General features: G+C 49.2%; 1 protein-coding gene across 4 annotated transcripts; it reads left to right on the forward strand.

Annotated features, from left to right (window-relative positions):
• Nucleotides 1-2058: 2058 nt before the first annotated feature.
• Nucleotides 2059-8183, forward strand: STMN1 (stathmin 1). Of its 4 annotated transcripts, none has more exons than XM_029950127.1 (5): nt 2059-2177; nt 4240-4312; nt 4799-4971; nt 6937-7128; nt 7661-8183. In XM_029950127.1, exons 2-5 carry the CDS (start codon nt 4300-4302, stop codon nt 7730-7732), a joined length of 450 nt encoding a protein of 149 aa, XP_029805987.1. In that variant the 5' UTR covers nt 2059-2177; nt 4240-4299; the 3' UTR covers nt 7733-8183. The 4 variants fall into 4 exon arrangements, with proteins under 4 accessions (XP_029805987.1, XP_029805985.1, XP_029805986.1 ...); XM_029950125.1 differs by lacking the exon at nt 2059-2177 and adding an exon at nt 2461-2560; XM_029950126.1 differs by lacking the exon at nt 2059-2177 and adding an exon at nt 3460-3548.
• Nucleotides 8184-13734: the final 5551 nt, after the last annotated feature.

Below are 13734 nucleotides of genomic sequence, written 5' to 3' on the forward strand. Positions count from 1 at the left end.
TGGATGGCTGCCATATCTCAACTTCACTTTCTGCTAATCCAGGGTCACAGCCAGCTCCACAGCAATCCGACTGAACCATCTGAGCAGAGGCAAAAATAATTCTCATGGGCAAAGACAGCTCCAAGATGCGAACATTAACTCTTTGCTGCCGCTTCAGGAGGGAGTGGCTTCTGAAGTTAGTTTTAGCAAGCTTGCAAGAAAGGAGCTTCAGCCCCTCTCCAAAGTGAAGGCGCAAAGCTGTTTTCTTTGGGTTGAAAGCCCTTCCTATTTCGGGGCTCAGGTATGAACACCCGTAGGAGTTGACAATTAACAGCTGTAGTCTGGCTCTTAGAAAAGCAGCCCCACCTAAGAAACAGGAATCATCTCCCGACATAAACACCTTTTTATTCAGAGGATCATTAAAGGGACAACCGTACCACTGCCCCCTCTGTCCTCAAGCTGTAGTGAGGAGCTCTGGAAATCCTTGCCACAGACTGACTGACCGTGGCAGGGCTAGGCATCTAACAACAAACCCACAAGCTGAATACCATCGTTAAAAAAAGATTAAAAAAATCTACATGAGTTCTAACATCTTCCTTCCTAGCTGTGGTTTCCATGGAAATAGACATCTGCTCTAGGGAGAAAGCAAAGGTGGGGGAAAGCGGTATAAGTGCTTTAAAATAATCTGTGTTTTGAAAGATTTTTTTTCCTGTCACAACATTAATAGTCAGAAGCGTGAGATTTTTGCATGGCAGTTTCTTATATTAAAAGAAAAAAAATGCAACAAATGGGTGGGACCTTCTTCTTGCAAACCTCCAGTTCAAGTACAAAGACTTCATGATAAAGGCTGGTTCCGGGGGATAATAGACCTCTCGGCCTTGGGTTCTGTGCTCATTTGTGTTGTCTGCCAATCTGTCACTTTTCAGTGAGGTCTTATCCCCACCCCTCTCCAGCCTTCCTAACGATTTCTGAGAGTTCACTCAGAAAACCGACAGATGGAAACACCTGGCCGTTTTGTGGCTAAGTTTGGTCTGAGAGGGAGAAGCCTCTCAGGGCTTAGAATCTGAATTATTCCTGTCCCTGCTCACATGCTAAGGGAAAACCACTTAGATTGGGGGCGGGGCAGAGGCTGACCCCATACAAGGGCGATTGTTGGAGAAAATGCCACAACAAGCATATTTCAGGCAACAGCGAATCGGTAATTGTTTGCTTTGTGTGGGGTGTCTGCTGCCCATATGATCTAGTTCTCCTGGTCTCGGGCACCCATTGTATTTATCTCTAGTATATCCCTAGGGACTAGCTGGACATGAAGAGTCTTTCAAAATTAGGACTGTTGTTTCAGCAGAGTGAAGTCATATTCGTTTCTTGGTATGGAGAAACTGAACCCATGGATTCATAAAATGAAGGTGTCCTTCTGCCCATTGGGGATCTCAAAGCAGACACGTTGATGTTATGACGACCACCGGAACTCCAAAGACACAGCCTTGGTCTGGGGAATGGGAGGAGGGATCTGGAAACCACATTCATTTTATTTTTCTTCTGGCCTTTTTGTGGGAGGAGGGAGGCCAGTCATGCTAAGATAGCGCCGGTCAATTTCCTTTGTACATCTGCTGTGCTTGCATCTAACCAGGCCAGGAGGAACCGTGACCTTGTGGCTCCCCCTTTTGTTTTGATTCTTTAAAAGGGCCCAGCACTGCACCGGGGAGCACGTGCTCCAAGAACAAAAGCAACACTTAACTGCAGTCTGTGTAGTCTAGAACTGCTATTGCTCTTCTGTCCCTATCATTAGGCAAAAGGCTAGGCTGAACAGATGGAGCCTGCACTTAAGCTGAGTAACTGTTAGACCAAAGGCGATCAAATTCCAGAGCCTCACGCCTTTCCCCCATGGTTCTCTGGTTTGGTAGCAAGATTGCAGTGAGGAAGGGCTACGCCCAGAACCTGTTAGGACTGAGTGGGTAAGGGATTATGATGATGTCACAATGCAGGTTACATGCGGGTTTCGAGACAGGGCGCCCGGTTGCAGGGGGCCTTACAGGAGCAGAGGGTGGCATTGTCCTGTAACAAGGGCTTGGGCATCTTAGGTGGCAGCACCGGCTGTAGCCCCAGAGGGGCCCATCGCAGTCCGAGTGTTGCCCTTGGGGCGATGCGGGGCACGTGGCTCAACAGAGGCGGGAGTCCAGGCGGCCACCCTCTGAGAGGTATGGAGGGACCCCGCCCCGCCCGGTCCCGCCCTTTTCCTAGGGATTGGAGAGCTGGTTGCGACCCAGGCTAGGGGCCACAGTGTAGCCCTTTTCCGCAGCCAGACAACTGCCCCGGCCCCCTACACACACCGGGGAGACCCCCAACCGCGGCCAACCCCTCGCATTGTCCGCTTACCCAGCCAGCCTGGACTACACTTCCCGAGGTGCTTGGGGGTCCCAAGGGGCGGGGCCACTGGACTGTGGGGGAGGGGTCGGCACGTGCCGCGGCTCTCAGCCAATAGGAAGCCTGGTCGGGAGGTCACGTGCCGCTGTTTGGCGCTTTTGTGCGCGTCCGGGTCTGTGGGTGCTCAGAGTGTGGCCAGGCGGCTCGGACCGAGCAGGTGGGTGCGGGGCTCTGGGAGGAGGTGGCGGGAGGCTAGAGGCCAGCGAGAGGGACGCGGCCGGCGGGAGGGGCCGAGCCCTGGCAGCAGCCCCCTGCTGGAGGGCGGCGGGCGTGGCCGCGGGCTCCAGAGGGGCTGGCGGGCGGGGGTCGCTCCGCTTTGTGTGTGGCTCGGGCGGAGTCTCGGCTTTGTCCCGGCTCCCTGGGGGCGCGGCTATCGTGGGTAGGGGGCGCGGCCAGCTGGGCCAGAGTCCCGGGGCGTTAGCCCGGGGTGCAGTCGTGGAGACAATAGGGGGCGTGGGCCTTCGTTTGCCTCCTTCCTTCCCCCTGCCGGCGCGGCCCCACTGGGGTCCCCATTGTCTGAAGGGGCGGGGCGGCGCCTCTAGGGAGCAGAGGTTTTAGGGCCAGACTGCTGGCGACTAGGGCCGCACCCCCTCCCCGCTGTCGCCCTCGCCCCGTGACTAGGGCCGAGCCAGAGAGGCTGATACCCCACGAGAACAATTCTGTTCTCGTGGCGTGGGGCGCAGACAGCTAGGCTGGAGGCAGGTTGGAAGGGAGTGAAGGGAGGAGGTGGCGGGCCTATGGCGGGACAACCCCACGGCAAGTTCCCCGGGCCTGCCCCACCCGCTGAGCTGCTGCGGGGGTGGGGGTGGCCTCGAGACGTTTTTGGCGGGAGTTGGGGGGGCGTCCGCGCGGGGAGAGCCCGGGAGGGGCGGAGTCATCTAGATAGGACCGTTAGCCCCGCCCATCCCTCCCCTTCCCACGCGCGCGGGCTCGGGGGTGTTGTGAGTTCGGGGAGATTCGAAAAGGCGCGGGGAGGAAAGGGGCGGGGCCAGGGGCCGGGGCGCAGGGCGTGCTCTGATTGGCCGGGGGTGGCCACCCGCTTTTCCTCCCTTTGGCCCGGGCCACGCCCATCCTGGGTCCGGTGCTGCGTCTGAAGCTCTGCGGATGTTAGACCGTTTCGTGGCCTCGGATTTTAATTTCCAGCTGTTAGGATCTGTAATCTTATGTCTTCTTACCAGGCTGGGGTCTACAAGGATAATGACCTTTTAAAAAAAAAGGGGGGGGAAGGGCGATGTAGAATTTTTCATGATACAAGGCAGCAAATATTACAGTGTAAAGCCCAGAGGTTCATAAAACTGATCAATTTTAGCCGCTGTCGGATAAGGAGCTTAAGCCCCAAGAACAATAGGAGTTCAACATTATTGGTTAATATTAGCTTGGGCGTTTTGTTTTCCACTATGGCAGACACAGACAAAGCAGGGGTGGGTATTTCATTTGCACAATGAGTTGTAGGCAGTATTAAGATGGCTCCGGTCTCACTGTTGAGTTGAATTTGGAATATCTTCTCGCCGATTGGGGGGAAATTTTTTAAAGTTTATAGAGGAAAACTATATTGTGATTTAACCTTGTCTGAATTTTAAAATCCAAGAGATGTTTTTTGGGCAGGCAAGCTCAGTTGACCTGATTTTCTGAAACCAATGTTCTGTTTAGTTCAGATTTACCAATGTTTCGGTATTTTCTAGATTTTTATAATTTTCTAGTTAATGATGTCATATTTAATTCCACGGTAGTGATTTTTCTGACACTGATTTATGTGGGTGTGATTTGAGGTCCTTTTGGATCAATGACCTAGAAATGCAAAGAAATTGATTGCATGCTTTTAAAAATCGTTTTCAGGGTTTTCCTTGCCAGTGGATTGTGTAGAATACACTGCCAGTCTCTTGTCTTCTGTTCACCATGGCTTCTTCTGGTAGGTAATCTGTTTGGAAAAGCTGAATAGTGGTGGGTTTAGATTTTATAATAGGAGATGGATTCAGGCCTTAAGCTATTAATTTGGTAGTTGTGTTTTGGTCTTCTCAAAAAAACCCATTTTATAAATCAGAGAATAAAGAAGAAAAAATGTCACTTGAGTATATTGAGAGCTTGTAATTGTTTCACTGTTTGATGATTTGGCTTGGTCTAAAGCAAAATTAGGGAGTTTTGCACAAGTTTTTTGTTTATGAAAGTGATTGTCAAACACTGATATCTCAGAATGGCATTTATTAATCCAAAAATACTCAGCTTTGGTTTTCTGAGAGGTGATATTTACGTAATTTCTTGCCTGCAAACACAAGCTTCTTCATCAGCCCTAAATCTATTCATTAAATTAATGTCATTTTTAGAAAATTACAGGATAGTTTATTAGAATAGGAAAACTCCATTTTTCCGAATACATTATAAATATGATCAAATCCAGATATCCAGGTGAAAGAACTGGAGAAGCGTGCCTCAGGCCAGGCTTTTGAGCTGATTCTCAGCCCTCGATCAAAAGAGTCCGTCCCAGAATTCCCCCTTTCCCCTCCAAAGAAGAAGGATCTTTCCCTGGAGGAAATTCAGAAGAAATTAGAAGCTGCAGAAGAAAGACGCAAGGTAAACATCACAATTCACAGAAAACAGGATATTTATTTATGTAATGTGGCAGATCAGTGTTATTTCCACAACAGGAGGAAAACAACTGTAGCTAGATGTGATTATTACACATCTGTGTAATTACACACTGTATAAATTACATATGCCAGCAGCTAGAAGAAAATACCAGGCATCACTTACTGAACTCCTATTATGTACCAAGTCCTGTACTCCTATTTTTCTATAATGCAGTGACCGTAAAGGATAGATGTCTGAGATATTGAAATGAGAAAATGGCCTTGGGAATGCTGTCATTTCCCCATGTCCTATAGCTAGTGAGTATCGGCACCAGAATTCAAGCCTCTGTCTGAAACCAAAGTACCTGCCTCTCATGCTTTCTCTTTGAAAAAGAGGTTTGTTGGTGGATGATATTTTTTTTTTCTATTTTTGGGGGAGGGAATTAGTTTGGTTTGAGTGTGTTGTGTCCGTTGGTTTTGTTTGTTTATTTTGCTTTTTGAGAGCTGTACAATAAAAACAGTTTAAATTGCTGGTAATGTGATTGCGTTGCTGCACTGGCAAAATGATCCCGGGGCAGTTTTTCTCTGACCTAAGCAATTCCGTGAAGTATCCATTTTTAAAAGCAAATCAGAAGAATCAACAAATGTGAATATGCTTGTTATAGAAAAACTGAGAATCACACAAGTTTATGCGTAGGAAATTAAAAGTATTCATTATTCTACTTCCCAGAAATAACCATTGTTAATAGTTTGATGCGTTTTCTTCCGTTCAATGTTACTCTTTTCATAAAGAACTTTATATATAAATTCTCATTTCATTTCCTTCCAACATCCCTGATTGAGGTTAGTGGGTTTAATTTTAAAATTAGGGAGGGGCAACTGGCTGGCTCAAGTCAGTGTGGCATGTGGCTCTTGATCATGGGGTGGTGAGTTCAAGCCCCATGTTGGGTGTGAGTTTATTTGGTGAAAAAAGATTTTTTTTAATAAAATTAGGGAAAGTAGGCCAAGCAGGTGAAGCAGTAACCTGCACATGACCAACACAGTTAATACGGTTTGAAGTCTAACACATCTGACCACACACATACATGTACAGATCTCCGTTTAAGCTGTTGTAACATGCGCCATGGACATTTCAGTGCCATGTGTCCTGTGTATGTGCACCAACCCATGGTCACCACTGCGTGTGATTCATTTCTCCAGGAAGAGGGGCAGCGTGTACAAGGGTGGGTCATCTCCTCCCTGTTCATCTGCGCAGGTAGAGTTCATCTGGAGGTTCATGGAGTTTTTGAGTTTGTGGAGGAGATGCAGCCAATGGCCAAAAAAAAATTTTAAGGACTTGACCCTGTCACCAGCCTGTGCTTTATGCAGTAACTGGCCAAATGTCGTGAACCTTAGCGTGACTGGCGTTTTGCAGAAGAGAGTTGAAGGAGGCACGTTGTGGTAACAGAGCTCCAGTGGTCGGGAAGTGAATGCGACTTTCAAAGGGAAAAGCTAAGTTTTTCCTTGAAACAAATCTGTCTGGCTTAAACAATAACCTGGACCTTAGTCTTAAATTCCCTATCATTCATGTGTTTGCTTTTTATCGATACGGTTGCATTTTCTCGTTTCCTTTGGGTGGACGTTCACGTTCAGTAGCCCAGTTCTTCACAGTCCGGCTCCTTTCCCAGGCTCACGGCACTCTAGGCCTCTTGTTACCATTAGGCAGTAAATCTTGCAGGGATTCCCCTTAAAGAACAGCTGATCGAGACTCCGAACAAATCTGGGTGGTTTTCCAGAGTAACTACAAATACTAGAAAAAGCGTGGTTTTTACCGTGTTTTGAGACCCGTGTTTCAGGCCCTTGGCTTAGGGATTATTAAAGGAGATTTCATTTTTGGTCTCTCTTCAATCCTCCCGATCATAATTTCTTTTGTCATCGTCACTAATGCTAAATAAACCTCAGAGAGTCTAGCCTATTAAACATTTTCCAGTCCCATGAAGCCGAGGTCTTGAAGCAGCTTGCTGAGAAGCGAGAGCACGAGAAAGAAGTGCTTCAGAAAGCGATCGAGGAGAACAACAACTTCAGCAAAATGGCGGAGGAAAAGCTGACCCACAAAATGGAAGCCAACAAAGAGAACCGAGAGGCCCAGATGGCCGCCAAACTGGAGCGCTTGCGGGAGAAGGTGGGTGTCGCGGCCTTGCTTCGAGAGGGCCAAGAACTCAAAGCCTGCCCCATTGAGGTGGCGTGAGCGAATTGCCCTTGGTCAAGGTGTTTGGTGTCTTTGTCCTCAGTTTTAGGGCTTAACACATTGAGACATTCAATGAGAGGTATCTTTAAAATAAGATGGAGGGGGGCACCTGGCTGGCTCAGTCGGTGGAGCATGCCATTTTCTTGATCTCTCAAGGTCATAGTTCAGACCCCACATTGAATGGAGAGATTACTTAAAAAAATAAAATCTTAAAAAATACGAAGAAGAAGTAAGACTATTCAATAATTTCCAGAATAATAGTACATTCTGTGGAAGGGTCGTAGGAGGCTCAGTCATTAGGTTCCATGAGTGACCCAAGGCGGTTCGAAGATCGTGGTGAGAATTCTAAGTATGCGGTGTGATTCCCACCAGTATGTCCTCTGCGCCCTGATGCTGCTATTGGGACTCTCGGGGTGCGCGTCGTGGCGTTTGAATCTGACTGATGACAGATGCTGTTTCTTCACAGGACAAGCACATTGAAGAGGTGCGGAAGAACAAAGAGTCCAAAGACCCTGCCGACGAAACCGAAGCCGACTAATTTGTTCTGAGAACTGACTTTCTCCCCTCCCCCTTCCCAAATATCCAAAGACTGTACTGGCCAGTGTCATTTTATTTTTGCCCTCCTGACAAATATTCTAGAAGCCGATGTAGGACTGTATAGGTAGATCCAGACCGTATGATGTTGTTTTAGGGGCTAAAGGGGAGAAACTGAAAGTGTTTTACTCTTTTTCTAAAGTGTTGAAGTCTTTCTAATGTAGCTATTTTTCTTGTTGCATCTTTTCTACTTCAGCACACCTGGTGTGCTGGGTTAATGGCTAGTACTGTATTGGCTCTGTGAAAACTTGTTTGTGAAAAGAGTATGTAGTGGCTTCTTTGAAACTGTTAGATGCTGAAGATCTGTTCACTTTTAAATCCCAATTCTGTCCCCCTCTTACCAGATGCTACTGTACTTGAATGGTTAATAAAACTGCACAGTGCTGTTGTTGGCAGTGATTTCTTTCTCTACAGGTAATAAACTGTGAAGTGATAGAGACCCTCCTAGTTGCTGTTTGTTCCAGCAGGGGCCTCTGGCCTCCAGAAACACCCAGTGGCGCGCGCGCGCACACACACACACACACACACACACACACGCACGCACACATCATCACCGGGGTTTCTGGCTCCAGAGTGGTCTGCATTGTCCTCCTCCACAATCCTCACTGTGTTTTGGTGTCCCGCCCAGATCAGCTGTTATGATAGTCTTTCAGATGTTTATTCACAAACAAGAGGATTTTTGTTCCCTTGTCCCCGTTAAAAAGACAGATTAAGGCACCCATGGGCTTTCTAGAGAAGGCTTTAGAGGAAATCTGGAGATCCTGGTTAGAGGGATTTGACAGTTTATTTGCTTTGTGTTACCGGTGGGCTGGGGATGTGTCCTCCAATGCTTGACTCCCATAGAGACCATGACTCCAGAGTAGCATTTGATCTGAGTGGATAAGGTTTGCATCCTGTATCCAGAGGTTATAATGTTCGCCATTGTCATCTCAATTCAGGGAAAGCCTGGTTTCCTGGGCTATTTGGGAAATGGCCTCAACTGCATAGGATTATTTGCTTCTCTGACACCTGTATACAAGCTCTTGGAAGCCACGTGCCTCTAGTGACAAGGTGCCGGTGCCCAGACTGCAGGAGGGTCTGGTCGCTGTGCACCTGCTGACTTTATCTGACAACTATTCTCAACCGGAGGCCATTGAGTGAGCTGAGTTTATACTCCAAATGCGAAGGATTATGAGCTTTTGTGTGCCTTGAATTGACTTACAAATTTACTTAGACCAAGATGATCAATTGTAGTTCTGGGAAAAGGCTGAATTTAAAGGGTTATGGCCATGTAGGGCAAACAGGAGCAAGATCAGGTGTAGTTTAGTAGAACGATAGTTGAGATGATAAATAGGACCAAGTGAGGCTTGTGTGCAGGGACTCCGCCTCTGGCACGTAGCAGGCAGAGGGTGGCACGGGTGACCTGGTGCCTGCAGGGATCTTTAGAGGCTGGTTTTGAGTAACTGGGTATATAAAGACCGTGTGAAGATAGAAATTTGTGATGACAGATGGCAGTAAACTTTTTGTTCCTGTAAGACCTATAGGGAAGGGAACAGAGCTCAGGAAACAGCCAGAAAAGAGTCCACACGGGCTGAGGGAGGATACCCAATTACTTCCCACCAACCCCATGGTGGCTCTGACTTAGTGTCACAGGGGTCCTGAGTTCACACCTTGTGACAGTGATTCATCACGAGGAACTGAAGGGCCGATGCATCTTCCCCATGACCTTAAAAATCCTGACTTTCTGGTTCACCTTTGACCTTTGGAGAGGCACTTCGCCCTGGGCCTCAGTTTTCTGGATAAAATGAGAAAGTTGAGCTAGGCTATGGAAATCCTTCAAATTCTTTGCCTACAACTTGGAGGGAAGGGGTAGTGGGTGCCTCTGGCTTGTGGGGAGGGCCCGTGCGCTTCCCCAGCCCAGGGGTCCTCTCTCCTGCCTTCCAGTGCCATCTCCCAGTGGGGCCGCCTCCCCAGGTTGCCCCTCAGGCCAGGAGGTGTGACCTCAGCCTGAGGGGCTGTCCTCAGAGTGCCCTCCATTCCTTTTGGCTTGAGTGGACAATGAGGCTTGTCTCTTCCTCCTGGGACTTTGGTGCTTAGACACGGATGGGGTTGACTGGAAAAGAGATATTTGAGGGGTGTGAAGGTCATTAACTCCACAGTGGCCAGGCACCTAGAATGTGCTCCACCCTGGGCTGTCTGCTGGAGATGAAAAGACGAAACTGGGTCCCAGTGCGTCGTCGTGTGCGTGCCGTGAAGGGGAGGAGAGTTGGGGGACTCAGCTGAGAATACCGCTCTCTACCAGAAGCTTGTACTAACCAAGTGTGTGTTAGTGGTTTGGTAGAGGTGTAGCCACAGGCGTCGGTGGTCTGGGAAGCCAGTGGGAGCCAGTCCTTTGAGGGGTCAGACAGGGACCCCAGCGCTTGGTTATTAAGCCCTGGGCAAGCACGCAGTCACAGCATGCACGGGGAACTTGCCATCATTACGGGTTCACGACAGCATCTCACCAAAGAGCTCATCTCTTTTTCTTTAGTCCTAAAAGCAATGGAGACCCTTAGAGGGTTTTAGAAAACACCAGCATGGTAGTATTCCATGAACAAAGCCGTTTTGAGGGAGAGCAAGGAGGGGGCAGCACAGGGATCAGGCGATGAGCGTCTGAGCTGGAGGGGAGCAGTAGATGAGAACCAGGAACTTTGCTGCTGAAGGTGGGAAACAGGAAGCGGAGAAATAGAGCATTCCACAGCTGACTGGGAAAATGGTGCCATTTCATCGTAAGCTACTGTTTACGGAGCCGTTACTTTAAGGTATTTTTATGTAAGTTGGATCCTCAGGTCCAAGCCTGTGAGTTAGCACAGTACAGATTATCTCCATGGTGCAGAGAAGTGAACAGGGTTAGGAAGGTTAGGTAATGTCCAAGATTCGGAGCTGGAGAAGATTTAAGCCAGGCAGTCTGACTCCAGGCCCTGCGTGGGGAGGGGTCTGCTCCGGCCACTCACGTCTCTGTTGTCCCGAACAATTCCCTGTGCCCCAGACTCAGCCAGTGTCACCCTCCACAGAGAGTGACCATCTCCGGTTATGCTCGGGAAGAGAGTATCACCCCCACACCCTACCCTCCAGCCCTTTATAAAGGTGTTTTTTATTCTCCCAGTGCAAAGTTCTCATCTCCAGTGATGTTTTAGCACCTCTTGTAAATCTGTCATCTCAGAACGGGTTGGCCACTCTACTGTTAATTCAGTTGTCGGAATCACTATTAAACGTGATTCATTTAGGAAGAATAAGAAAATGAAAGCTGGCCTCCTTAAAAGATTTTCCCAGGAGCCCCCTGGGTGGCTCAGTTGGTTAAGCAGCCAACTTTGGTTCAGGTCAGGATCTCATGGTTTGTGAGTTGAAGCCCTGTATCAGGCTGTGTGCTGGCAGTGCAGAGCCTGCTTGAGATTCTCTATCCCTCTCTCTCTACCCCTTCCTCACTTGTGTGCTCACGCTCTCTCTCTCTCTCTCTCTCTCTCTCTCTCTCAAAATAAACTTAAAAAAAAAAAAGAAGAAAGAAAAAGGAGCTTTCCCTTTGTGTGGGAGGTTGGATTAGGTGGCCTGGAAGTTCCCTTTCAAGTCCAAGACTGTGGTTCTGGGTCTCCTCTCCCTGGTGACTGCGGACCCCTGAGGTCAGGAACCATGTTTTGCCCACTGAGGGTTCTCCCCACTGAGCTGAAGTTCAAGGCCCCAGAAACATTGCTGACACTTCAGTCCCTTGCCATCTGCCTCCTGCCTATTGGGCCAGGTCTCACAGAAGGTCCAGAGGGTACTGTGGTTGAGGCCTCTGCACGCAGAAGCTGGTACTCTGCACTGAAGGAGCACAGGGACCATTTCCTGACTCGTTTTATAAATGCACCCAGATTTTTAAAGCTTAGTTATTGGGTTCAAAGAACTCAAAATGCAGGAGCCTCAGTGGAGGGGGCTCTCGGCTATAGATGGAAAGGCCCAGCCTTCTCCCAGTAGGGTCAAGAGCAGGACCTTCCCTGTCCTTGGGCCTCCAATCCTACCCGGAGCAAGTGGGCTGTGAAGTGAACAGAGAGGGTAAGAAACAGAGACAGGACATTAGCCAGATGCCCATGGCCACCACCTCAGCAGGATGGCAGTTACCAGGGGGACTGAGCCTCTGTGCATACAGGAGGCCTCCGGCCCAGGCCTTCCATCTGTGGCCTCCCACTCCCCTTGCTGGCAAGAAGCCCCAACATCACGAGGGTGGGGGTCGCCTGCCACACCTAGCCCCCCCCCTTGGGTGCAGCGACTTATTTGCATGATCTCAACGAGTCCCCAGGACAACCCTATGACATTAATCTTACCCATTTTACAGGCAAGAAATGAGGCAACTGAGACCCAGATTAGGTGATTTGCCCAAAGTGACATACCTAGGGGTGTGGGGTCATGGCTCAAACTTTAACTTTTAACCCCCAGCTATACTGCAGCGCCTTACACATCACAAATGAATTATTAGGCAATTATTTGTTTCGAGTATGTTTCCCCAGCTTGAATGAAGGGTTGCAGGGAGCGGGAAGTGTGCCTGTCACATTCACCGCTGGATCTCTGGCTCTGAGCCTGCCATGCGGTGGGAGGTTAATACATCTGTGCTGAATTAAATCATGAGGAGTGGCTGAGTGACTCTGCTGGTTCACCTCGGGGCACTTGCTTTGTCCTCTTCTTGTGTGGACTCCGTGGGAAGTCAGTCCACTTTTCTAGAGGCAGAAGGTGGCTCTGCCCTGGTTTGCAGATCGGCCTGGGAGGTGCCCTACTCTTAACGGCATCCTTTCAGATCTGAAGGCACCAAACGTGGCCCGCAGCCAGAATCATGGTTTTCTGCAGGCTGGTTTTGTTCAGCCCATGCTGTTTAAATTCTTGAATGAGTTGACAATTAATTCTGCTAGGAAATTTGATTTCAGGCTTATCTTGAAAAACCTGGAAGATCTGGCAACCCTGGGCTCACAGTCCTGCCCAGACCCAATCGGCAGGTTCTGGGCAGCTGCTGCCACCTTGAGGTGGGATGTGTGTACTACAGCAACCGGTCCTCTGGCTCCCCCACTTCTGTCCTTGAACGGGACCCAGGGCCCAGCTGTAGGCCTGCCTTTGCTGTCCCTGACAGATGACAGCAGCTCCATCAGTCAAACGTTTTTTTTTTTTTTTTTTTAATTTTAGGCTAAAAGTCCAATCGGCACAAAAGGAAATATAATAAAAAGTGACGCCTCTCCCTCTGATGTCCCCTAGCTCTGTGTCCTGAGGCCACAGGTCCCTATCTGTCCCACAGACGTGCTGTGCTTCTGATTGCACAGTTTCCAGATGCCTGCTGGCAGCTCTTAGGGGCCAGACACCAGCTCGGCATCAGAGTCACATGACAATTTTTCAAAAAGGGGCCCTCATCAGACCTTTGGAGGTAGAATTTCTAAAATTGGAGTCTAGATGTCTTGTTTTCTGTTTCTCAGCAAGACAGAGACCACCATACCCAAGATGCAACATCCCTGAAACTGTTCCCTCTCTCCAGGCCCCCAGAGTGTGGCAGAGATAGATGGGCCCAGAGCTCTAGCCATCGAGGCCACTGCTCAGTTGTGCAGACTCTACCCTGCCCCGGGGCACTCAGCCAAGGCCTGAAATCTGGCCAGACCTTCATACCGAGCCCCCAGAGACCAGACACCTCTTCTGAATCTGCCGCATCAACCATATGCAAATACAGGGAGGCCTGTGCTGTATGGGGGGCACAGAGGGGACTCCTCAGTGGACCTATAGGCCCAGGATGACTTCCTGTAAGAGGTGAGGCTTGGGCCACGTTTGGTCTAGGGGTTAGAAGCAAAGAAGGCACACTTACACTCTGTAGTTCCCTCTCCCAGCTCACCCCATTCCCTACCCCAACCCATAGCTGCCTGTGTGTATCAGGGGCCACTGACAGGAAGATCTTGACACTGTGTAAGGAGAAGGCCCTGGGAG

This window comes from Suricata suricatta, chromosome 8 (assembly GCF_006229205.1).
Source record: "Suricata suricatta isolate VVHF042 chromosome 8, meerkat_22Aug2017_6uvM2_HiC, whole genome shotgun sequence".
NCBI lineage: Eukaryota > Metazoa > Chordata > Mammalia > Carnivora > Herpestidae > Suricata > Suricata suricatta.

Bases quoted from the DNA above. Each gene is read 5' to 3' on its own strand.
- STMN1 (XM_029950127.1), top strand. The intron at 4,972-6,936 runs GTAAACATCACA...AACATTTTCCAG, and splicing joins CTGCAGAAGAAAGACGCAAG to TCCCATGAAGCCGAGGTCTT. The intron at 7,129-7,660 runs GTGGGTGTCGCG...GTTTCTTCACAG, and splicing joins TGGAGCGCTTGCGGGAGAAG to GACAAGCACATTGAAGAGGT.